General features: G+C 40.8%; 1 protein-coding gene across 2 annotated transcripts in view; it reads left to right on the top strand.

Moving 5' to 3' along the window:
• Positions 1–20,802, top strand: part of nkd1 (naked cuticle homolog 1) — a 37,274-nt gene extending 16,472 nt beyond the window's left edge. Inside the window, exons 4-10 of one of the 2 annotated variants that reach the window (XM_011493638.3) lie at positions 1,394–1,451; positions 9,036–9,133; positions 9,210–9,305; positions 12,186–12,333; positions 13,204–13,285; positions 14,584–14,732; positions 16,050–20,802. In XM_011493638.3, coding sequence (XP_011491940.1) covers positions 1,394–1,451; positions 9,036–9,133; positions 9,210–9,305; positions 12,186–12,333; positions 13,204–13,285; positions 14,584–14,732; positions 16,050–16,585 — 1,167 coding nt within the window. In that variant the 3' untranslated portion in view covers positions 16,586–20,802. The remainder of the gene's footprint in view (positions 1–1,393; positions 1,452–9,035; positions 9,134–9,209; positions 9,306–12,185; positions 12,334–13,203; positions 13,286–14,583; positions 14,733–16,049) is intronic. The other variant, XM_004067494.4, reaches the window with a different exon arrangement.
• Positions 20,803–27,072: the final 6,270 nt, after the last annotated feature.

The following is a 27,072-nucleotide window of genomic DNA, read 5'->3' as shown; positions in this document are numbered from 1 at the left end:
CTAAAAAAACAGTGTTAATGTTTGCATTATGTATTTTTTTCCGAAGACTTTTATTGTGAAGGTCCCACCTACTTCCGGTTTCCCCCTGAAATCCCTGTCAGTTCAGCAGAGACAAAGGCTACGTTTACACCGCAGGCTGAAATGACGCAATTCCGATTTTTATGCCCCTACGCGACCTGTATCTGATCTTTTCATGACAGTCTGAACGACACAGATCCGATCTTTTCAAATGCAACCCAGACCACTTGGGTATGTGGTCCTGAATCAGACACGTATGCAATCTTTTCAAATGCAACCCAGGCCACTTGGGTATGTGGTCCTGAATCCGACACGTATCCGATCTTTTCTAATGCGACCGCCGTCTGACCGGCCAGGTCACATGAATCCGACCCGTACGTCATCGATACGCTGCAAACGTCATCATTCTGTGTTGAAGTAGGCGGGACGAGAACATAAACATCAACCATGGCGGACGATGCTGCTGAGACCAGTCAGTGGAAGGGAAGCGAGGTCACCGATTTGATTAATATTTTGGGGTGACAACTCTGCCAACTCGAGGGTTCTTATCGCAACCGGGCGGTTTAAAAAAAAAAATTCCAGCGAAATGGCCAAGTATGGTGTTGAACCTTCCCTGCAGTGACTTTTTCCCCCCCTTTCCCACCGTGGTCAGAAGCGCGAGGGACCGAAGGCGGATCCTCCTTCGGGGTTCACTTCCCCGTTCTGACCCTCAGATTCTCGAGAGTGGGTTAATAAAGAGTCATTTAGTTAGATAGGTAGTACTTAGTTGTTACTGTTATTTGTTAATAAAATTACTGCGTTGTAATTGTATTCATTTGCGACGGGGCCACCGAAGGGTTTTGTGTTTTTTTTATTTTTTGAGGCGGGGGGTGGGGTGGTGGTGGTAGTGGCTGCGCTTAACTGCAACACCGCGCCCCCTGCTGGTTCATCACCGTGGTGATCAAAAATCCCACACCATCACAGCTCTAGGAATGCCCATCATAGTCTATTATTTATCATCATTATTTATTCAGTCCATTGTCTGAATAAAGCTAGAATGCTACAGTTACTGATGCATATACAACCCTGCAGAACAAAACAGACACAAGAGAAGAGAGTGTAGACAAAATGTTGAAAAAAAAACTTCATATAGGTATAAATTGTTGAAACAATTGTAGTTGGGTATAAGAATCTTAGCAGGGTTCATTCCTTAATTCGGGTCAACCAACTTTTTGGAGAGCTTTTTTTCCTTCCAAGGCTGCACATATAATTTTATGTGCAGACCTGCCACTCTGTGCTGCAAAGCTATGCTTTGGATATGCACCATGAAATGCTTGCTTTCATGTGACATGTAAAGAATAGCTTACTCATGGCCTGCCTTGTATTCTCTTTCCAGGACTCGATGGTGGATGCGTGTGCTGAGGGGATTGGTGATGAACACTATCGTTTAGAAGGTAAGCCCTTTGATTTTTCTTGTTGCCCATCTCTTGACAAATTTTGCTTCTATCTCTGGTGAAATTATGTCCGGGTTTGATTCGTGTGAAAACCTGAACAAAGCATTTGTTGGAATTTCCCTTTAGATACTTGTGTGGCTCCTTGATTCCGAGCTTTATCCGTTCCCCTCTGCTCCACACCCATTCTCTAAGCCCCAGCAATGTGCTGATGAGGTTCCCCCTTTTACCTTACCTCCCTCCTCTCCGCCTCCTCCATCTCTCATCTGCCCCTACCCCAGTGGTGCTCTGCAAAGTGCTTCCATCCCTGCATGTTTTTTTCCCCCAGATGTGATGTGATCCTGGATTAAGAGCTCTGGGAGGAGAATGTTTCTCCCTCACAATCAAAGAGTGTTGGATGTAAGGTGAAGGCAGAAATGTCGATTAAGAACGCAACTATCTGTGCATTTGAAAGAATAGCAATTAAATTTCACTTTATATTAGTCACAGTTGTCTTGTTGAAGTGAGATACAACATCTTACAAACTGATGTATCAGGATTGACATAAACTAGAATTTTGGGCCAAATTTGATTGATTTCATAAAACGCTTAACCGTTTGTGTGAAATGAATTAAACTTAGTAATCCTCCCATTACACTGGATCAAAAATGTTGGTATTAGATCTGCTCTCCATTTGAGTCTGGAATCAGTCGTTCACATGTGCTCTCAGAACGATGCAGTGCTCTTCCTCATAGTCCAAAGAGAAACATCTGTGGACTCATCACCCCTGCATGAACTCAGTAGCTCACCAAATAAAAGTACTGGTAGTTAGAAAATGAGGGCAAAAAGAGAACAATGCAGCAAAACAGACATGAAATACTTAGAGACTTAAGCTTTCGACACCTTAGATGTTGCAAGCGACAGCTAAAAAACACACACTCTTTGACATCCCATAACTCTACCACAGTTTACACCTTGAATCAGCTAATTCTAAAGCTGAGAAGAGTGGCTTTTTATATCGGCTTAGCACTGATATCACTAAAGTAGAGGGTTGTATGAGCACAAGGCTGGTTTTCACAGCTTCAAAATTTGCTGGAATTAAGTTAATTCTGTTGAAGAGTTCTGGTAATCAAAAGAATACCAACACTTGAGCTAAAGCTCTGGTGTCAACGGGTTAAGGAGTCATGTTCTAGGAGTATTTAGTGAGGATTAAAAAGTGTGTTTTTCTGCTAAATTGGCTAAATACTTTATATCACTACAGTGGCATATAAAAGTCTACACAGGCTTTTAATGATCTTTTTCAACCACAAAACGAGAGACTTGTAATACTTGGTACAAACATTTCAGGTGATAAATAACTGTCTTTAAAAAACTGAGTAGAAGTTCTACTGGCCATATTTTGCAGATATTTCCCATCTATCTGTGCACGGTCTCTGCATTTGTTTCCGTGTGAAGGGTATCTTCGCTTGTGTGGGGTTGCTTTGGGTGCCAGCCTGGGCTGTGCTCGTCTTGCCCCTTGGATCTGATGCGCAGCCAATCCCTTGGCATCAGCTTCACTCAAAAGGAGCAGATCCGTGTCTTTGATGGGGAGGGGGCCAGAGTGGGGAGGAGAGTGATAGCAGATTACTGTTACTCCTCCCGGAATTTCATTAGCTTGGAGATAAGTATCTCACCACCATATTGAGCCTGCTACCAAACAGATTTGCCCTCACACACAATGTTCGCTTTGAGCACCTCAGATCATCAAACAGCGGGACCCCAAATGCTGCTCCTCTTCAAAAAGTTGGTAAAAGCTCCCTGGGATAATGCCTTTCATTTCTGGCATTTTCCCCTGCCCAGGGATGAGACAGGTCTGCTTTGATCTGCTTTGGATCGGGAGGAAAGAAATTGGGCTGTTGTGTCTGCTCTGCTGGCGAGCAAACAAACAGTGTTTCAGATTTGACTTGGCTTAATTAATTAGTGATTCTGTTTTACAGCTGGTCTGATCCTTTTCCAAAAGGTTTGAGAATAGAACTTCAAAGTGCGGCAGGAGGCGAGAAGGAGAAGGAGGGGGGGTGTGGTCTTTGCAGCTTAATGGGTGTGAGCAGCCCGGCTTGCGCTTGATCATCGTTGAATGACCGGGGGTGATGCTTCGCGGCCGTTGAAGGCTAAAAATATGCTTCTTAAGGAAAAAAAGAAAAAGAAAACTACATTCAAAACTGAGATAAAACAAGAACGCCGGGTTTACTGTAAACCAGGCGAGTAAAGGAGGGGGGCGTGTCCAGCTTTCAAGCCTCCGTTAGACGTAGCGCATATTTGTAGTGTCAAGTCTTGAAGCAAATACAGGATTTCAAAGCAGAGAAGGACATCCAGCATTTCATCTGGGCTAAGATCCAGGAGGGAAATTAAAAGACTCAACTTGCAAATGATGGTCATTCTGTTCGTGTTCACTGGCGCGAGGAGCTATTTAGAGTTGAGTTGGTCAAAAATACCCCACCTGTGTCCCCACACTGACAAACCAGTTTCTCAGGAATATAAGGCACAATTAAACATACATAAACCTATATCCATACATACGTAAATACTTTTGTTTTTAAAAGAGAAATAAGTCAAATTCTAACTCGCGGAGCATGGTGCAAAATCTAGTTGAACATACATGTGCAATGATGGCTGTATGATTGGCTGTTCTGCATGTCCACAGGTGACACGCTTCATGGTGAGGATGATGATTGCCTGATGGCATTTAAAAAAAATCTTTATATCTGCGTTTATTTATTTTTGGTGGCCCACGATCTACTCACATCGTGGGCCACACATTTGATCGCGATATACTTATAGTGTACAGAATCGAAGAAAAGCAAATGTACGGACATTATGACTCTAATCCAGACTGCTTTCTAGTAAAGGTTGGCTAAAATCAGTGTTTTTCAACCAGTGTGCCGTGGGAGATGGTCAGGTGTGCCGTGGGAAATTGCCCTCATTACCTGATCTAAAAACATTTTCCATCTCCAGGATTTCAGCTCTTTGTTCATCCAAACAGGCCCTGATAAAACACTGAGTAGTTGGGCGGCCGTGGTGCAGCGGTAGGGCGGTCGACCCGTGACCATAAGATTGCAGGTTCGATTCCCGCCTTGCACACCCATGAGTTGAAGTGTCCTTGGGCAAGACACTGAACCCCACCTTGCCTCTGGTGGTAGGCGGGCGCCTGTGTTTGGCAGTGGAGCCGCCACCAGTGTGTGAATGTGTGAGTGAATGGGTCTGTGACTGTAAAGCACTTTGTCCTTGTAGGAAGAAAGGCGCTATACAAGTATACGCCATTTACCATTTAGTTAGGAATATGAAAGATCGTAAAATACTTTTTTCTTTGTGTTTATTTGATTCTATTAAAGACATTTTGATGAGAATGACGGTACCACGATTTAGCCGTAGTGTCAGCTGTTTTTGGAAAAGTTCCGCCCCTTTAACTGTCTCCACCAATCATTCTTGGAGGCTTAATCACACGTCAGCAGTCTGACCAATCAAAAGTGGTTAAATTCTTCACTTCCTTGTTCTGATTCTGCTCATAAAGTCTCGCAGTTCCAACAAATATACCAGCTAAAGCTCGTCTTTAGCGGTGTAGCTTTCCGCGGGATCTGGTATCAGACCGCGGAACATGTGAACAAAAGCATGAAGCTCAGTGAAGCGAGTCGGTCTGCCCTTTTGTGGCAGTTTTCGCACTACATCTCCCATGATGCATTGGGTTAAAGTGACAGCGTCTCAGCGCACAATGCGTCTTTCTTGTTAAACGTCTCAGGGCTCCAGACTAACTTTTTTCACTAGGAGCACAGTGGCCCCCAACTGAAAATTTTAGGGGCACAACTAGGGCTGCACGATATGAGGAAAACTTGCGATATGCGATATTAGTGATCAATATTGCGATAACGATAAATTTGCGGTAAATAAACAAATAGAAAAATAAACCAAAACATCATTCCCATTTCATTGCAACAGTTTAAAAATTATACTCCAAATGACCCTCATCGACATGGGGGACAAACGTCAGGGTGGCTAACCCTGGTCCTCAAGAGCCTCAACCCTGTCTGTTTTCCAATTCTCCCTAGACTGCTCGATAATGATAACCAAAATCAGGTGTGTTCAGTCAATCAGGATGTGAAATCACTTGAGTCAGCCAATCAACAGCAAGCTGGTTAAGGAGAGCTGGAAAACAGGCAGGGTTGAGACTCTTCAGTACCAGGGTTAACATAATAGGCCTCCATCTGATTGGTCAACAATGGGAAGGCGTCCATCTGATTGGTCAAAGCATAAAGGGATTTATTTGATTCGTTAAATGCTTCAAGCTGCTAGAAGATTGTTTTAACACATTTTGGGTTTGCGATTTATTGCGATATTCGCCGTCTTTTGCGATATGCATATGTAGAGCTGGATATTGCGATAACGATAAATTTGCGGTATATTGTGCAGGCCTAGGCACAACCAGAAAATTTAGGGGCGCATACCGTAACTCAACATTCTAACCAAATCTACTAATTTCCACTGTATTATGACTAAATACTTTAATAATAGATGCAGAAATTACAATGCACTGTTTCAAATTCAGTGTCACATTTTAATCTGCACTTTTGAAGATGCAACAACGAGGTAAACTGACAGAAGAAGGTAAACTGTAAAAGAACGGGCGATGTTCACTGGATATCAGAACAATCGAAACAGATACCTGATATCAGAGAGAGGCTCAAAAACTGATCGAAATTTATCTTGGTGACACCAAATAAGTGCAGCCAAGACGCACAATAAGCGTGTTTGAGATCACCCAGGTGGACGCAACGCTGTTCAGATCACCTGGTGTGTGACATATATTTTTGTTTTTGCTCCGTCACCTGTCAATCATCACAAAAATATCAGGAGAAAGGGGCGGGAGCAGCAAGGCCCCAACCTACCGAACGCAGCTGGAAATTTAGTACTGAACTGACTGAAAGCTGCCCTATGACTACAAAACAATGCATTATGGGACATGTGTCCTGATGGGTTGTTGTAGTTAAGTGAGAAATTAAAATAATTTAAAATACCAATTGATTAAAAATAGGCTACATCCATTACAAAACATTTAAATAAATATAAAATATATAATAACACGGATCAAACTAAGGGGGAGAGGAATATTAAAACTAAATTGAACTGAATTGAACTTCAACTTCCTGTTCTCCTTCAGTCTCGCTGCAGGTTCGCCAAAAACGTATTTGTTTGTTTAAACAGATGTTTACGCGCGCTCGATTATCTCTAGGCCCCTCCTCCTACACGCATTTTAGCCACTTACGCGATTGTGTGCTCTCGTCTCATGAGTATGTGTGCGAGTTTGTGTGTGTTTGCGTGCGTGTGCGTTCGCGTATCATTGATTATTTCATTGATCATTGACGTGCCCCTTCCACGTTTAATGTATAAAAAATACGAATGGTGGGGGAGGCAAATTTACTGGTCGCACATGTGCGACTGGATGTAAAATTCAGTCGCACGCTCTCAAATTTCTGTCGCAAAATGCGACCAAATGGTCGCAGTCTGGAGCCCTGTCTTGAAACCACAACAAACACGCATCAAAAAGTTTTTAAATCTAACTTACCTTTTATTACATCTTTTAGAAAAAAATAGTTGCAGCTTCCAGCTTTTTCTGCCACAATTATCACAAAAATGCACGTGAGATTGCGGCTGTAGATCAATACAGACTATGAGTCCTCCTTTTTTATTTTTCATTTTTGGATGCTGGTGTGCCGCGGGATTTTTGTCAAGGTTAAAGTGTGCCGAGGCTCAAAAAAGGTTGAAAAACACTGGCTTAAATAACTTAAATAAACATGACTCACTTTTGCAGATCATCTTTTTAGTCCTTTAAAATAGATCAAAGCTAACTCTGTTCTCCTAGATGTTTTTAAATTTCACGTTCAAACTTTAAAAAGTATGTCCTGAACATCATTTTTCTTTTAGGAACTTTGGTGTAGCAACTTTGTTTTTGTTTTTTTGAATGAATGTCAGGCTTTGTCACACGGTTAGTCTGCAGTTTTGCTAATAAGTTCTTAATATTCCTGAACCTCAGACAAGTTTTTGAAAAATCAAACTAGAAAGAGAATTTAAAAACTCTGGAATGTAGGGAAAACTATTCTGAGCTTTGAATATGTCTTATGAAGCCATTTTAAATAAATGTAACCTGTAAATGATTCAATTAGTTGAACTTAGTCTTCAAGGTCCAACGATTTTCATTTAAATTAGTCAAAGCCTTGTCAAAAGTTAAAGACAACTTCACTGTCAATTCTTCACATGTGCTCGACACACAATAATTAGAAATTCCGTTTCTTACTCTCTCGTGCGTAGACAAAAAAAAATAGGCTATTTACAACATTCACTAATAAAGTGCAAATCCAAGAAGGCAAATTTACAGTAGAAACAACTTTACAGTAAATATTTGTGGGGGTTTGGAAATTTGGAAATTTGGAAATTTTTTCCAAAGGAGGTTTGAAAGAGGTGCAGTGTTGTGGAGATGCTTGTTGCTGTGTAGTTGGAGAGTTGTTCATGTTTTTCTTCATCAGAGAAGACAATGACGTGGTCAATGAGGTCGTGATGCCCGATTTTAAGCTGGAGAAAGGTTAAAGTCAGACAGTTTACATCAGGAGCATACAGATTGTGACTACCTGCGGCAGATACTTAGTCCCTGTTGTGTTACGGAGGATAAATGAGGATAAAGTGAGGGGAATCACTGTGGACTCTGGGGTCTCCTATAGACCTTTTGATGTTCTCATGTTTCACCCTTTACATTCTGATGCTACTGTCATGTTCTACCATGTTCTAGACAGAGAATGTGGTTTTAGTTACATTGTCATTTAGGCTTAAAACTATTACTGTGTGATGGTGTTCTGGGGATTCATGAGCTCTTAAGCTAAATAAAATGTTCACAGCTTTAATCAGTTCAACTTCTTCTTTGGAAAACAGCAAGACTTCGAAGAATAAACCAATTCTCTGTGCCAATTCTCGCCCACTACGTTAAATTTGTTTTTATCGATGTGTGTTTTGTTGTTTTTAAGCAGCAGTGCAGTCATTTCAGTGTGTAACAGCCGTTTCCACTGGACCCCACAGTGTTTTGAATCCGTTTGCTGTGATTGCTGATATGAAGTAAAGAAATGAAAAACATTTTTTTTTTGAACTGTTGGAACCAAACTGTGCTTTGATTTATGCAGCCTTAGAGCTTGATCATAGAAACTGTAAATAACTACAAGTTCAGTGCATCGGAGCTCAGCCGAGTCTCTGGGATGATCTTTGATTTACTGAATAATGAGACTTTGTACTTATTGGATATGCGCAGCCTGTCAAAGTCATGAGCTTTTTGAGGTAAATGCAGCTTTAACTCAACGCAGGGATGTTCGTATATCAATACAATGTTAGACACGAGACAAATAGGGTTCGATTTCTCTGCCGTCAGAAGCGCTTTAACGGGTGACATCTTTATTGCCGCCGTTGAGCTCGGAAGCACAAGCTTACAAGAAATACAAGAAGGCGACGACATTTCCTCAGGTTACGACTGCACCCAACGTTTCCATCCCCGGGCCCCCTCTTTTATCTTTGTGTGTGTGTGCGTGTGTGTTGTCGCAGTGGCTTTGCCGCCGGAGAAGACCAACAGCTGCTGCGTGGAGGACAAGATGCAGGAGAGGGACGGCCAATCCACCGCAGGGAAGCAGCTCCAGTTTGAAGTGAGCGCCTACGACACGCTAACAAGCACTCGCACGCATGCACGCTCTTTTGCAAATGAACCCTGCTGTGTTTCAGGAGCTGGAGTGTGCCGTGTCTGTGGAGGAGGACAACAGACAGGAATGGACTTTCACCCTCTATGATTTTGACAACAGTGGCAAAGTTACAAGAGAGGTAATAATTTCTAATTGCCCAGCGCGACCTGGAGAGATAATCTTTTATCAGCCAGACTAAATAAACTTGATGTACCAACAACAAATTCATGCAAACATTCTTGAAAACAATGTCGAATTTGGAAGTAAAAACACAAAAAAAAATATTGAAGAGAACCGATTCCTCACCACCCAAATAAAGTAAAAACTGAGTAAGCCTCAAACTTAGTCTCACTTCCTCGGAAGCGTATGAAGTAAAGCCTATGTGCTTCCTCTCCTGCAAGGCACCTTGTGGCTTGCATTTGCCTGGTGCAGATCTGAGGGAACATCCAGAAAGGCCTGTGTTTTTTGAGAACAGCTTGAAACAGCGCAAAGAGACTGAGGCTTTCCTCTTTGTGGTTGGGTGTGCAGTTTTTTGGCATTGCCTGTGGCTCCGTGGCTCATGAGACGGCAGGCGGCGGCGGCTCTGAGGGGAATGGAAAGGCTTTCTTCTGCAACTCTTTTGTTAATCCCTTCACACAAATAAAAAAAAAAAGCGAGAACAGGAAAACAAGCACAACACAAAATGCTTTTATTTTATTTCTGTTTCATAATTTATTCTTTTTTTTTACTGCTCTATACTGTCTGAAGCCATTAGAAGAAGCCGGTCCCTGACAAACTTATAATTGTCGTTTTTCTAAGTCACAGTGTCATTCGCTGTGCAGAAAACATGCTGCCAGAGTTTTTTATGTCTAACAAAGACTTTAATTTTCAGTAGTTATGTCAACAAATTTTACATTTTCTTTAACCTTTAAAGTAAAAAAACTAAAGATGTGTCAGCGTGTTTCTTTCTAGGCTTTTCCTCACACGCTAAAAACTCATCAGCATAAAATACAGATTCTTTTTGCATGACTTGATTCAAACCTCGATTTTTGGGTCACAGTTTTGTTTCTGTTCAATGTATGAATTGTGTGTTACAAAAAGAAACAAAAGCAAAAAATAAAAAACTTTTAAAAATAATTTTTCTTCAGTGAAGAAAAACCTTTCAGTTTCAAGCATTATGTGATGTAATAAACCAACATCCTTCTTAAATTTGGCCCAATTGTATGACACGCTCAACGTAAACATACTGGTATGCAGAAACTCAATGCTTCACTTTCTCCAGGATTTGGTCCAAATGTGTATCGTACGGTTGTATTTGTAGTTTTTTCATCAATTTATCCTCTTCTGATTGTTATAACTTACATTTGCAAAGTTATGACAACTGTGAAACTTAAAAAAACAATATATACATATAGAAAAGAAACATAACTTAATCACACACCACATTATTTTCTTACGACTTTAACTCTGAAAAAGGGGAACTGTTGTATAAAATGTAAATAAACATTTTAAAACCATTTTTAAATCTCAAAAAGCCATTTGTTCATAGATTTTTGCTCAATTATACCTGATAGAAGCGACATCTTTCAGTAAAGTTGAGGCTCAGGTAACGTAAAAGTTGAGCAAAAATAATTCCAGCAGGGAACACCTGCAAACACATTTTGTGAAGGATTAAAATGTTGACAGGTACGACAAAATTGGCCAAAACCACGAACATTTTTTTTAAATATCTGAACTATTTGGTCTACAAAAAAGTTTTCTTTGCAAAAAGGTTGTAAAGACTTCAAACGTCTCTTTTTCTGGTTCTCAGGAAGAGTTGCTTTATAACAGAGCAGATCCGTACTGATGAAGGTCTAAGTGAAGGGACCCATGTGGTAGAAAAAGGCAGAAAAGAAGCTGTATTCTGCCTGCAGAGTGAGTGGGCTGCCTGCTCATTTTCTGAGCCGTCTTCCTCTGTGAAGCATCAGGCAGGTTTGCTGCTGGAAAGTTGACAGGTCACAGGCCTTTACAGACCCACTCCCATGAAAATTATGTTCCATTTTGTGTTTTTAACACGTTATTGTGTTTTTTCTTTAAATAACGGAGGACATATATAAAAGAAAATGGGCTCAGAAAAGTATTTCTTTGTGTAAAATGAATCGGGAGCAGACAAAAAGTTCTGTTTGAAAATATGCTGGACGGGTAACAAGCGCCTTGCTTTGCTCTTCATCCAGCCAAAGCTCATTTAGGTTAAAAGGTGCAAAGTGAAAAGGGTTTTCTGGTCTTTCAAACTGAAATTCTTTCTGGAAATAACAAGTCTGTGATGGTGTTGGGGTGCAGGTGTTTCTTTATGATGGACAGCTGCTTTCTACCACATCTGCAGTAAAAGGCATCAATGCAAAAAAACGTAGCTGCTAAACGGGACTGCTGTTAGCAGTTCAGATGTCGCACCAACTCGAAAAACTTAGATCATCAATAAAAGACAAGATGCAGAGAAGGGGTTTGGCACCACCAAAGTTAGAAAACTGAAAACTCTCAACAGTTAATTCTCAAAATAAAAGGTGGATGCATTCCAACTTTTCCTGAAATATGTTTAAAAAAAAAAAGAATGACACTATTTTTCTTCAAGGCATTTTAAAAGGTCTCATTTTCAGCTTCAGCTGTTTTTAAAAGTTCTGACAATGAGAAGCAGGTTTTCTAGATGTAAAAGTTATTGCTTAAATGGATTTCCAAGTGCACACAGATGTGGCTCCCGCTGTAGTTGATGTCGCTCCAACCATCCGGGAGACTTTAGTAACTGCAAAAATCTGACTCTAATTTGGTCTGACTAATTAGTTTTACGTTTTTAACATCTTTGGGAAAAAAAAGTCCAGAAAAGACCTTTGTTGTTTTTTGTATTTGTTCCATGCTCAATTATTCTACTTACAAGACACAACGTCCTGAATGTTCGAATTTGCAACAAAAAAAAGTAATCAGGACGTTTTTGGATATTCATAATCAGTCACAGCTAAACACTAGAATCAAGTAAAAGTTCCTAACTGGCACCTCCTCTCGCCTGCAGGACATCACCAGCCTGCTCCACACCATCTACGAAGTGGTGGACGCCTCCGTCAACCACTCCCCCAGCAGTAGCAAGACGCTGCGAGTCAAGCTGTCTGTGGCTCCTGACTGCAGCCAGCGGTGGAAGAGCTGCACGCAGGGGGCGACAGGTGAGGCTCCTGTTCACGCCGCCGGTGACAGCAGCACAGACAGGCCTTTTGGGCGTCCCCCCCCCCCCTGTTCTGCCTGCTGCCAGCTCACACGCCGGCGTTTGTTGTCATGCAGAAATGGCGGCCGCTTCAGGCCTGTCAAAGCTTTGTTTCCTCCGAGTCTGAGCGTCGCTCCATCTCTTCTACTCAATAGGGTTCATTTTTAATGATTTGGGTGGGTGGGTGTGTGTGTCTGTGTGTGGGGGGGGGTTCTGAGCCAAGAGAAACCCCCCCCCATCCATGGCATCTTCAAATACTTTAAAAGAAACCTTAAGAGATACGCTGAGTCTTTTTGATAACCACAGCCATTTTTTTCGTTCCCTCAGCGTTCCCTTCTTTTCTTTAGTCTCTCCCCCCTTTGTCCCCTCTACACCATTCTGCCTGGAAAATATAGCAGCATTTCATGTTAACTTTTCTCACTGACGACTTGGTAAACAAGTAGTCAGAGGAAAATCTCCCAAAAAGTTGATATTCCTGTGTGTTTGTGTCCCATTGTTTTGCCTATAAATATCTGTCAAGAGATTCAAACACAGCCAGCTTTGAAATATATTGCCTTCATGCTAATTTCAAACCGCATCTGATCTCGTGTCCTTAATAGACTATTCTTGAAGTCTGCAAGGTTTTTATTTTATTCCACGCCTTATAAGAGGCTGGGAGATAAAAATAGAATAAATGAAGTGCTGTTGTTTTTCCATGTCTACAGATCTTCAAAGTAAAGCCCTAAAACAAAGGTTGCTTTCTTCTGGGCCTTGTGTGACTGTTGTCATGTGTGTGTGTGTGTGGCTGCTTTGTGCTGCACTCTTTGATAATAGCTTCCTGGGTTTCATCCAGATCTGCCCCACCCCAGAGAGAAAAATGACAGGTGCATCGAAGAGCCAAAAAGTGCGGATAAGAAGTCTCGAGCACTCCTAAGGTAAATGTGAAATGCCGGTGGACTTCAGTCTGACGGATTTGTGGCATTTACATAAAGAACAGAGACATGGAGAGTTTTAGCTCATCACTTATGTCACTTGTAGTGCTTGTTAAGGGACAAACAATATTTTCAGGGAGTTATACTTTGTAATAAACTGTACTTTTAATACTCTGATTTTTCTTTTAAATCAGTTTTCCCTCGCCAAAACACAGTTCACCTTTCGCAGCATATTGCGTTCTGTGTCCTGATTGGTTGGAGACTATTGTCAATCAATCTCCTACACAGTAATGTCTAAGAATGCATTCTCCTTGCAAAATGCGCTATTGGGTTCACCAAATTACAAGGCGCACAGTCAATGAATGGGTGGATCACAAACATGGATCACAAAACCTGTAACTCCCAACCATGCTTTTGCAACGTGCAACAAAACAAACAAACGTTACAGTGAGTACGGCCAGCATTGTGAGTAACACTGAAAAAACACAGTGCAACAACGCTACACGTTAGCAATAACACCTAACCTTGTTTGCGACTCATACTGAAAATAGACATTTTGACCAAACGCCATGTGTCTCTCAAAATTCCACAAGCTTCGCCATCAGTAAGCACAACCAGAATCTAAGGGCGCTTTAAATTATAAGGTGTTTGTTGAACTGAATCAGTGCTTTTAGGTGCGCCTTAGTGCGGAAATGAGAGTAAATCTTTGCTTGTGAGCAGATGTTTGGTTTCATTGTCTAATACTGGATTTATTTTTCTACAAAGGTTTGAACTTCCAGAGCTCAAAGAGGATCAAAAAAAGTGTGAAAATGTTAATGTCTGTCTGAGAAAAGTTTTAGAGCCTTTAAGCATCGATAATATTGAAAATAATGACATTACTAATAATAAACAAGGGAACACTGTAGTCACTTTTGACCCTTTAACATTGGTGAGGTCAGTGGCGATACGTAAATAACCCTCTCTCTTTGACCCACTGTAACTCCTCCACTGTTTACGTGACCAACATGAATCAGCTGATTGTGATGCAGAGAAAAAGAGGTGTTCCATATATGCAACACAATGTACTCCACAAACGGATACTCCACAACGGCATCAGCTGATCAACGCTGATTGCGTAAACACTTCAATACTGTAAAGTGTTGTAGTTCCAGAATCCGCTGGAACTACGCTAATTGCGTAAACGGTTGAAAAGATGACGCTAGTCGACAGAAAGTCAACGCTGGTTCGGAAGCTTCAGTGTAAAACGGTTAAACAGTAGCCTGCCTCACAAGCATGTTCTCTTCAAACGTCTGCCAAACCAGTGGTCCTGCTCGTATCCGCAGGCGCCACCACAGTGACCACCACACCCAGCCTGGCTGCCAGCGCCACTGTGTGGATGAGAACCTGGAGCGCAGGAACCATTACTTGGACCTGGCAGGCATTGAGAACTACACGTCTCGCTTCGGAGTTGGTGAGTGGACGCAGACCAGATGGGGGTGGGAAGCAGGCAGAAAGGCCGACTGTGGCCCTTTGAAGCTGCATCCAGGGCCCCTCATTACTGTGGCACCTGTTTAGAGCCATTAGGTAGAAAATACTGGCTTGCTGCACTCGTTGCCAATGCAAACATCTGGGTTCATACCGACACAATGCATCAAGTGTTGGAGGCTGAGGCTGTTCTGAAGTGAAGTATTGAGCTCAATAAGCTGCAGCCTTGATCTGCTGGTCACTGATGACATGTGATTGTTGTAATGCTACTTTTGGACGAGTGTGCTAACAGTTATTGACTCTGCGTTATGTTGAGTCAGAGTTATTTGAGGGGAGACGGGGGTCCTGAGACAAATCTGTGAGAATAAGCTTGTGCAGCTTTTGAGGAGACCTTTTTGAGAGCGGTTCTCCTCGTACTTGGCGTGTCGTATCCCATTTGTTTCCTGCGCCAAGGTGCAGTCTGTGCCTTTAGCCATGCTTGTCTGTTTTCAGACTGTTAAGTTCTTGGTCAAATGTGGTTGCAAAAGTAAAAGTAGATTGTGGAGGAGGTCCAAACATTTGTCCTTTCTTCAGAATTGTGAGACTTTGCAGAAAACCGTCCTTTGTGTATAGATGGTAAAGATGAAGAACAGCGATTGAAGGAAAAGAATTAGAGCCACATTTGCTCCATTGCTAGTCCAGAACACAACAGTGGTTTTAGTCCATGTTTTCTAAATCTCAAAACTATATTTCATTCTAGAATTTTAGCATTTTTCTCATGATGGAGGACATATATAAAGAAAATTCAGAATAAAACTGCCTTTGTACGTATTTCTTCATTCAAATTGTTGTGATTTGGGAGCAAACAACAAAAAATGCTGTTTGAATAGCTTGTAGTTGTTAGGTAAAATCTATAATCAGTAGGCCACGAGCTCCCATTCTGATGCATCCACTTACAGGCGACTAGACCGCTGAATGTTTTCCTGACCTTGGGCTCAGAACTGGATAGCTCCATCATGGCTCACTGTTTTTGTTGGACCCGTTCTGATAGGTTGGGGGTATGGGGAGCTGTAAGTTGTGAATAAAAGGGATGATGGGAAGTCAGGCCAGGCTTGCTCTGCAGCAGCAGACCCGCCCAAAACTCTGAGGTTAATTCCCAATGAACTGCTGCCACTGTAGAAACTACGTCCTAGAAATCGACAAAGGTTTTTAGAGTTTGACTAAAAACGGCTTCATCTTAATTAAAAGACCATTGGGAACACTTAAAATAGATCAAAAGATAATCTGAGTGAGTCTTAAAATATATTTGTCTTTGTTTTCACAGCCCCTGCTGCTGTTGAACAAGCTAAACCCGAGAATCAGACCCGATCATCCAACCAGGCGCGTTCTCGCTCTCATGAACCTGAAAATGGCCACTCCCATTCCCACCATCGCCGCCTACAGGCAGTCATGGAAACCGCCACTCCCGACTGTCTTCAACCCGTCCGGCCGCGGGGCCAGGACTCTGGGAGACACGCCATCCGATCTCCCAAGACCCACAGCCGCACCCCCCCAGCACAGACCAGTGGCCGGGTGATGAGGAGCCGAGGCGTCCCGCCTCCTGCGGCCCTGCCAAGCCAGACACCCCCGCATGAGTCCACAGCACCCTACCGCAAACACAAACAGAGGTCCAAGGACAGTCAGGGATACCGGGCCTTAAGCGCGCTTGCATCTCCAGGACCAGTGGTGGAGAAGGAGCAGGTGAGGGACCTCCCCAGCCTACTGCTCTATGAGGGGGGGTTGGCACAAATGGTGCAGCGGCATGAGCATCACCACCACCACGAACATCATCACCACTACCACCACTTTTATCAGTCCTGAGGTTGGACTCGGCCAGGGACAGGTAATGCTCCTGCCGCCCCAAAGCAAACCCCCTGACGGGGGCGTTGTGGAGGACACATCAGATGGGGAAGGAAGGAGGTGGCTGCCCCAGGACTAAAGCACCATGAGCCAGTGTTATGAAAGGCTGGGAGGATGCAGCGAGACAGGGATTCAGAGCGGTGCAGGACTGAAGAACCCCACCAGGCTGGAGAGTAAATTGTGAAATCAGCTCTGCAGGCTTTCCCAGACCCCCCAGGACAACGAAAAGAAGAGGGACGAGAGGAAGAACTGGACATGAAGGAAACTGTGTGAATGCGTCTGTAAAAATGTGAATTGGTGACTGTTGCAGGAGTCTCAGTGAGTGTGTGTCTGTGTGTGTCATTGCACTGGTGTCTGTTGAAAACCACTTGAAGTGTGCGCTCATGGGTGTGTGAGATTTTTTAAAGTTTCTGAACATCGGTAGATTGAAGCAAACAACACCCAGTCAGTAAAGCTGGGAAGGACAACATAGAAATTTAGTGAGATACCCCAAATCTGCTGCTACCTCTAACGTCTTTCAATTGTAATTGTGAGTTTAATTCAGCATTTCTAGGTTTCAGGTTAATTTTTCAAAAATACTTCAAAAACTTTTTTTTTTGTTTTCTGAAAGACGAGTCTGGCAAACTAAAATGTGGAAAAGCTCCTTTGTAAACTAACGTGGTGTACATAAGTGTATAAATACATATGCATATATATTACTATCAATTTTATAAGCTTTATTAATATTGTAACATCTTTGTATCGGCTGTTGAGCTGTGGAGTTTGTTTCCTTTACTACAGATTTTCTGTTTGACCACTAGCTAGAATATTTACGTCTCTATTAGTGATCCTTTCTCCTTCTCTGTTCTTTTTCTACTTCTGCATCTTTGCTACAGTACCCACACTTAACAGAGCTGTTCAGAGAGTCCGTCTCAAGAAGCATGGTTTACTTTGTGAGATCGCGTTCATATTTCTAATCAAAAACATACTTTAAGATGGGTATAAAGTACTTTTTTGCCCCAGTTTTTACGATGAAATAATCTTTCTCCCAACTCCCCAAAGCTTGCTTTTGTGCCGTTCTGCTGTGATTCCCCTAAAAATCTTCCTCAATCTCTTAAAATGTCATTTGAGTTTTGCATCTTTACACACAATAATTAAAAAAAAAACTAACCACCCCCTCCCCTCCATTAACCATGACCCCATACTCAATGTATACCTATAAAAAGTAAAATATAAAAGAAACTTAAGGCTTCTGGTCTTCTAATTGGTGACTGTTACATACATGACACAGGATAAGTAACGGGGCGGGTTATCACGGCCAAAATATGCAACTGCTTTTGTTTTGAGTAACAAGTTTCAGTTTTAAGTTTTGACTAAATATTGGTTTCTTTTTTTCATTCAAAACCTATGTTGTCTAGTTATGAGCAACACTGTTCACATACTTGGTGATAAAATAAGACAATTTGAACTCTTAAAAAAAACGGAAAAAGAAATAAATATAAGCAGCAATACAGTTGGAAGTGAAAGGGATTTATGGATTTGAAAAATTCATATTGATTTTCAAAGTAATAACCAGTTTGATAGATTAAATCAAGAAATGTAATGTATCCTTCTTCTTTTATCTTTAGGTCGATTTCCGTAAGAGTCAGTTTCTGATTTTTGTTATTTTTTAAAAGTACTTTCACTGAAATAGTTTCCGTTTTGACAGGTGATATTCTAAAACCAGTAACAATCAGAAGTGAAGGCTGTGAAGTAGCACAAGTAACTGTCGTAATGGTCAGGGCTGTTTTTAGTGGCTTTATTATTGCAATCTGAAATCAAAAGCAAATAATGAGATTTTTAGCCTTTAAAACCACAAAGAAGCTGAAAGATCAGGGATAGACAAGAGTAGTGTACATTCAGTTTGTTTATTTAAAATTGTGTAATTTCAGAGAATTACTACAAACAACTGCAATTTTAAGACAAAAAGAGTCTTCCTCCTATTTAAAGAAATGGTAAAAATTCCCACTCCAATCATCTTTTGATCTATCTCAAAAACGTCCCCACTGATATTTGAATTATGCCGTTTTCAGCCAAGATAAAAGAAAAAAAAACCTGTGTTGCTTTCTGGGACATAGTTTCTGCGTAGAGTTTGGAGCTCAATAGAAATTTGCCTCCGCATTGTGGGCGGGACTGTTAGCATGGAGCAACCCCGCACCCCCTTCCCATCCGTGTTGCTGAGAACTCGGAGCAGGCAGTTTGTTCGTCACAAATGAGCTCTTTTTCAAACGGCGTTTTTTTCGTCTGCTCCTGATTCCCAACGATTTGCATAAAGAAATAATCAGAAATGCAATTTATATGTCCTTCGTCATGTTAAAAACCCTCCCTTTGGAATTTCAGACGGGTGTTCTCCCCAAGTCACAGTAGCCTTGTTGCCCGGCCGATGGTCCCACAGCTGCTCCCTCTGTTGCCATGGCATCTCCCTGTCCGCCAGCTGTCAGCGGGTCTTTCACTGTGCCGCCATGTGGGCTCATCTCCCAGCCAACAAGGCTCTTGTTTGTGGTGCGGTGAGGCAAGGGCTCTTTCAGCTGTCTCATTCCTCTGGTGCCGGATGACACTGGCCCCGACCTGTGGTCTCCGCTGCACCCATAATTCACGGCTGCACACGTCCCACAAAACCTTAACCCGCGGGTGTGGAGGGCTCCAGCACGTGCAGCTCTAACCTGACCGAAGCGCTGCTGTTGTGAGAGCGTCGGTGACCTTTTCCCCATGCCTTTCCTCAATATCCCCAAGAACATAGCACCACGCTTAAAGGAAGTCCATCCAGAAGAAAGACGTCCACTCATGGCCTATGCTAACCAGACCTCTGGGCCTCCACTGTTCAAACTTTACGATCTGTGTTTGATTGTGAGTCTGCCTTGGTGGTTGTGTATGCGAGGAGGAGGAATGCTGTGCGCTCCGCTGTTGCCCCCGGCGCTCTGTTGTCTGCAGCTGCAGGTTGTTCTGTGGAAGAGGCACCGGTCAGGCGGATTACCTTTTGGGAGCCGATGAAGAGAAGCAGCTCCACTTGCAGGCGGGGGTCACAGCTGTGCTCCATACCTCGGCTTCCTCTCTTCACGTGGCTTTACTGAAACTTCCAAGTCTCTGCTAGCAGAACCCCCGATTAAAGTGGAACTTCTTTGTCAGGGCTTTCATCTCACCCGGAGTGAGAGCAGTGTGGAAATGGTCGTCTCGTTGTGTTAAAAGACTCCAAGCAGGCAACTTTCCGTCTCCCAGGGTGGTCTGAGATTGACACGGTGGCTGAGGGGCTTCTGAAGGAATCCGGCTGAGTCAGACCACCACAGCCAAGTGGCAAACTCTGAACTCGTTTTTCCCAGGGGGACTCGTATTAAGCATTGCATTTTTTTAATTTCATTTAACACTCTGGTTTAAATTCATAGAGGTACCCCCCCTGGGTATGGGACGGTGGACACCTGCACAGCGTTTGTTAAGAGTCGGGGAGAGAGCAGCTCTGCTTTTTCCATTTGTTCTCATCAAAGATCTGAGATCCTTATTTTCAGCAGCCAACTCATCAGATATTTTTCAGAGTCAACAAGAATCTCTCTTCTTACTTTGTTATTTTTAGACACCACATTCTGGGTACACGTGTGCTGAATTTAATTCCATCAGGAATGCCTCTGATGATTTCCTATAGAAGCACCAATGTAATGAAGTATGCAACAACTTCTCTGTGTTAATACAATATCTAATGCACCACTAATTTACTTTGGACAGTTTAAGCTTTTTAATATTTTTCATTGTCTGCTTGTATCAGTCATGTTGTCTTCATCAGCACAGTGGAACGATTTCTCTGTTTTCTCACACACTCGGTGCTTGTTTAACTCTGTCTGCCCTTCCCTCTCTCTTTTTAAAAGGTTTTCATGACTTTTTATTCAACTGTATTTGATTAATTGCTTTATTTATTGGATAGCAGATCTGTGCCAAGGGAGGGGAGGGAGGAGGGGGGGACCCTTTTATTAAAATATGAACCTGTTCTTAATGAGCTCACTGCGTTTTTTTTTTGTGCTCGGTGTTTGATTCAGTGGTCGTGTCGCACGCAGCACAAACAATCGGAGATCAGATTTCTACATTTTTGGACTTGCAGGCTCAGGAAGGACGTTTGGAAAAACTGAGACGATGTTAGCAGGCATGCATAAAGTATCGAAAAAAGAAAAAAAAAAGACTTTTTACTCACAAAAACCAACAGCGTCACAGATCAGGCTAACCCTCAACACAAAAACCCATTTTTCTCTGCAGTTTAGCATCTTATCTCTGGACGTGAATACCACAGTTTGCCTCTTGGCTATCTGATGCAGCCTCCTGTCACGGCTATGGTTTAACCAGCGTTTCTATGTGTGTTTGGTGTAATTCTGACTTAAACAGCAGGTTAATATTTCCAATAGCTTACAGGCTTTTAGCAGCTGGTGTTTTGTGTCAAGTTTTTAAAGCATTTAATCAATTTCTGCTAACTTTAAGGGTCATTTTTAGCTACATGACTAAAGTGAAATCTTTGAGATTTTTTTTATAAATTACCTACAGTAATTTTTATGGCAGTTGTGCCAAATTTGTAGCATCTTTAGAAATATTAATAGGCTTTATGAAATCTACACATTTGACCATCTTTTCAGAGCCATGCTCTGCCAGGTGTGATAGTTCAGGTAAATGACACAATAGGTATACATTATCCTCACCGCCACATAACATATCTGATCCACAGAGAAAGCTTGAGTTCAGCTGCAAAACAAACAGAACAAAAAACAGAAGTTCCCTCTACCAACCATAAAACAACATTTAATTTTCCTTCTAAAAATGTTTTATTTGAGCGATTAAAAACATTGTTCTAACAAAAGTAATATGCAAATAAAAATATATTAGAATCACATTTAATAAAACTGAAAACTATATGCATATATCTATATATATATAAAAACAATTTTTCATTTAATATTTATTAGGAGACTGGCCAGAACAGAATTTCCATGTTTGTCAAAGGATAACACATTAAAGAAAGGCCCTTTTGAGAATGTAGTGGGGAGGAGTTGTCAAAAAGAAAATAAAGAGTAAAAACAACAATGGTTCAGTCCGTCTCATCCTCCATAGCTGTGAGAATCTTGGAAGTGCAGCTGGTTGGAGAAATATTGCTGAAGTCATCCTGATAGCAGAAGTCAATGAAGTGAAGCTCAGGCCTCTTTTTGACATTCCATCTCTACTTTACAAAGCACCTCAACACAACCACAGCTGAAGTTATGTGCTGCATGTTCAACTTAAATAAAATAAAATAAATAAAGTGCCAGGAATTAGTGTTTTTTTCTTTACACTAAAAAACAGAGACAGGGTTCAGACCGGGCTTGTGGCAGACACTAAACTTTAAAAGGCAATATCAACAAAAAATATTTCGTTTTACAAACATGACAAGATCAGAATAAAGCAAGAAACAAAATGAAAGAGAACTCTGAAAACCAGACACTTAAATCTGGTGACCAGGATTGACTTAAGTGAAGACAGCTGTGGATGTTTAGCAAATGAACTCAGGTGAGACAGACTGGAGGAACACAAAACCTGAAAACACAACAGAACCCGACCCAAGAAAAGAATCAAACAAGAACACATTGCAACTGTGTAATGTGTGGACAGAACAGATACTTGTGATCACACGGTGCTAAAACATGTTTAATCCTCTCTAAATGGGAACAATTCCAGCATACCTCCAGGTGAAGCTCACCTGAAGCGCTGAGCAGGAGTGTTCAGAGAGAGAAGCTCAAAAGAAAATATGCAGTGTGGGCTTATTAAAAGCAAAAAATTAAATCAAATTGAAACTGAATTCTAAAATGCACAGTCAGGTTGCAGTGAAACCAAAATCAATTAAATTTGGCTCTTCTTACATTTCCTAATTTATTTATTTTTTATGTCTAAAGGTCAATTTTAGTTTTCTTAGCAACATATCTTAGCTTTGTCACTTTACATAAAGTATTGGCTTTGACTTTAATGGATTGTACCCTGATTGATTATATGCGGAAATCACTTTTAGATGGCTTTTTAAATGAAGACGGCCTTCTGAGAGAGGCAAACATAGTAAAATTGAGTCTGATGAAAGCTTCTGATAACTTCTGTTTAACTTCGTGGTCTTAACAAACAGAGTGACACAACGGTAGGTAAAACGCACAGATGTACTCGAAGCAAGGTAAGTTAGTAAAGTGCATCTGTCCCACTATCACACTTTTGGAGAAGATGGCATCTTGAACTTTTAACAAAATTCACTGAGAAAGGTGTAACTATCGACACGTTTGTGGGCCAACTTATTTATTCATTTATTTCATTACAATCATTATTAACTCAAACCAAATTTAGTGAACTTTCATTAACAGGAAGTAAAATTTGAACACTTTGAAACAAAAAAAGGAAAATTTGCCCCAGCAATCTCTTTCTGTAATGCATACAGGAAAGCAGTAATTTAATCTTAAAGTTTCTGATTCACAGTAGTAGAGTCCTTATGTTTCAATGCTTCTTTGATCACTCTGAGCCTGGAAGGGCAGAAATTGCATCAATGCACAAATCAGCACCTGACGTCTAAGACGAATTACTGCCATTTTATGATGCAACTGTTGAACTATCAAAGAAGGGGTTGAGTCACCTGCTCTTTCACAATGCATGAGTACATTTTGCACAACATTTATCCCTACCAATACCAGCCAAGTGGGACACCATCTGAGGAAAACCCTCTTGGAAGCTTTAAACTTTTTAACCAACTTGTTAACAAAAATCCTGAGCTAGAAATAAATCAATCCTCCTCAAAATTACTATCAGAGATATTGCTTTTTATATTTTATAACATTTTTCCATTCATCTAGTTATGTAGGATCTTAAATAATTGGTTTAATAAGAAGTAATTTTGGGTGTGAAATGAAATGAATTAATTTTGGCTCATAGACATGATGCTATGAGTGAAGGATAAGTCTGTGAGGGGATTAGAAGTCTTCATCACAAAAAAGTTTGAATATACAAATAATCTTAATGTATTGGAGAAATATGCTTCGTTCCGTTCAGTAAAACTGTGTCCAGTGTAGCTTTGCAGATGCAGCAAAGCAGATTGACTCGGCAGCAGCCCCTGTTGAAAGAGTTTTAAAGGTCACCCTGCCAGTTTTGAAACCACGTTTCTCAGATTTTAATTTGAGTCCTTCTTTGAAGAAAACGTTTTAAACTGTGCATTATTCCTATTTTATGCCAAAAGTACAAGACTGCCGAAATCTGGCTCCACCTTTACAGCTTATTTTGTTTGGGCGGATCTATGAATATGCAAATGAGTGACCGCCTCCACGTCTGCTCTCCGATTCTTTGTGCAGTTTTGACTCAACCAGAATGCAGCCTACACTGTACTAAACTTTGAAGGAAATGTCTGAAACAGGATCTAGATCTGTTGAGAAGACATTTTCAAGAATCTTAAAACAGAACAGTTTTTACATGGGAAGAAATATTTGTATGGAAACAAGTGTTTAAAGGGCCTATATCATGCAAAATTATCTCTTTTTTTTACCATGTTCATTCCTTACAAAAGGCAACTTGTAGTTTGTTTTATGCATGTTTTAAAGAAGCCAGCGCAGTGATAAATACATTTAAGCTATGTGACCGGAACTTCTATTTTAGGCGTGCGGTTATCACTGTGGTATATCACTTTTTAATGCACACCCAGCAGAATCGAGAATTCACCCGGACCATGGTAAAAGAACTTTAAAACAGAATTGTACTTGGAATCGTCCTTGAATAGTTTGTCTTTTGTGTGTAAAAATTGTAATAAATCATTTTGCCATTTTTGTTCATATTGTTGTTTTTCAGGAACTGACAGGTTGAATTAAAAATGTAGATGAACAAGTGTTGCTGGTAAAGTAACACATGGACACATGTAAGGGTTAATGGCCGACGAAGCGTGCCATTAACGAAGTTGTCAAGATTCTGCGATATAAAGCGATATATATATGTGCTGATCGTCCCGATGGGTTGAATTAAGCATCAGTTCAGAGAGAAAGTTCACCACTTACCGCTTGTTTTTGTCCAAATGATGAAGCAAAAGGTTGTTTTAAAGAAGCCGGCGCAGTGATACAAAACATTTAAGCTAGGTGAGCGGAACTTCTTTTTTCACCGTGCGGTTATCAGGTTTTAATGCACACCCAGCAGCCAATCAGAATCGAGTATTCACCCATACCATGGTATAATGTTTTTTATCCAGCAATGGTCACTTAAGAAAAATTGTAGATTTTTTTTTCATTGATGTGGTACTCAAGGACTCAGTCGATGTCAGATGATCCTTTTTTAACATGAGAAACCACAGGACAAAAAAGTTGATCAGACTTAACTGTCTGTGATTAAAATCAGCCATCAATGGTGCTTAATCCATGAAACACTGAGGGCTCACTCTAACTAGTAGTGAACTACTACAGGTACTTTAATTTGCCAATCAAAAGTTTCCCATGAGCTGCTTGGTGGCCTAGTATCTTCTTTTTTTTTTTTACTGAACTTTAATAAAGGCAGAAAACTCAGAAGTTGATGCGAGTAACTCACTCAGTAAAAATAAGAACTGAGGCGTGTTTGCATTGTTCCTTTTATCTGCATCTCACAATCCTTTGGGAAGTCGGGATCTTAATTGCTGCAGTTTTGAAAGAACAATCTGAAACAATTCATCCTAAACGCATTATTTAAATTGCTTACATTATGCGTTTGCTGTTGCACTTCCAGCACAATGACTAAGAATGAAGCGCCCTACCTTGATGGCAGCACACAGGTCTTTGTTACAGTTTCATTAGCAGATTATATAAGAAACTGCATGATTTACATAACCTGAAAGGGTTTTTGTTCTCCTTCGCATCTCCCAAATGTTTGCAGTGTGTCACATCAAACGCTTGGAGCAAATCTGATTGAAGATCATTCATAACAATTTAGTTTTGATCTGTTTTGAATTTATCACCACTAAATAACATTGCAAATTTGTGCTTTGTTCCACTTTAAGAAGTTACTCAACTTCATAGAAGAAGTACTTTTTAGAATTTTATTGCTGCAAAAAGCCCCAATATTCAGATACCAGTAACCCCATGCACTGCATTTATACTGGATGTATGGATTCAATGTTGTGCGGATGGGAGACAGGGGTCACAAACGCTTTTCATATGGAAATGAACCCTGTCTGTGCTTTGCAACAGCTGAAAAAAAAAGCTGTGATATTGACTTGCATATGGAGCAATGAGAGGGGGCCACAAAATGTCCTGTACGCTTTGTTTCCAACAGATATGCAGAACGCTTTGAAGTGCAGGCTGGCGCAGCAGGGTGCTCGAGTCTGCAAAGGCAAGATGCTAAACGCTAAAGGATGAGAGGGACACGAGCCTGCCTATTACCAATACGGGACTGAAGAGCGGTTTGGAAAAAAGAAGCAAATCCAATGATAATATACATCTGTTCCAGTGAATTTATAAGCTTTGAACATTTTTTTTTCATGTGGGATAAATGGATCCTTTTTCTTACAGAATCTCAGAACTTCAAAGCAGATTTGCTTTGGATAATGCAAATGATCAGAATATGCTGGTTCCTGCCTACTCAAGAACATAAAAAGAAAGGGGGATGAGGGAGAAATAAGGCTAATTGCCATAGCAGTCTTTTATGTGTAGAAAGAAGGGCAAAAATAAAACACTTCAATTATTGTCAAGTTCATTCGATTAAGAAACAAGCTGACAAAGTGCGAAAGTTCAGTGTTTGATCCGGTGGCCATTTGCATTGAACGTCACTTTTAACTGCTGATTATTCCTGGGTTGTATCTGATGAAATTCTAATTAGTTGGATTAAGTTCCAGCTATAATCACCAAACTGGCTCTGAAGAGAGAGGTCACTTTGTTCAGCTCCGCTGCGCACTGAACTTTTATTTTCCTCTGCTTCAGCATTTTCCCATTTGAAGAAAACACTTGAGCCATTTATCAACAGACGTTCAAATCGCCTTTACTTTATTATTAATATTAGGTTTGATTTAAAAAAATACTCTTGTCATGCAACAAATGGCTGCAAATATTGATAATAGTAATATTAAATCAACATTTTTGTTTTTTTTCTTCATATTAGAGCAAACACTTTTCATGATGCTTTGGATTTGTGATGCAGTCAAAAGACAGAAACACTTTCAAAATTTCCAGTCTCCCTCCAAGACATTCATGTTTTAACAATATACATTTCTTTAAATAATATGTGACTTCATCAAAAACTAAACTCTAGTATGTCATTTTAAACAGGAATATGTTTAGAAAAATGCTCTTAAAAAGATGTTCTGTAAAAGATGATCATGAGACATTGAAAACAATTTAAAAAAAATTACATACACAGATGTAATGTTAACTATGATTTAAGATATAGTTATGATATGTAATTTTGCTAATTATGATTAGAGTCAGAAGGAGCAAACATTCTCATTAAAGCTTAAT

Source organism: Oryzias latipes, chromosome 3 (assembly GCF_002234675.1).
Source record: "Oryzias latipes chromosome 3, ASM223467v1".
Lineage (NCBI taxonomy): Eukaryota > Metazoa > Chordata > Actinopteri > Beloniformes > Adrianichthyidae > Oryzias > Oryzias latipes.
The sequence above is the reverse complement of the archived record's forward strand: the minus strand, read 5'-3'. Positions and strand labels throughout refer to the sequence as shown.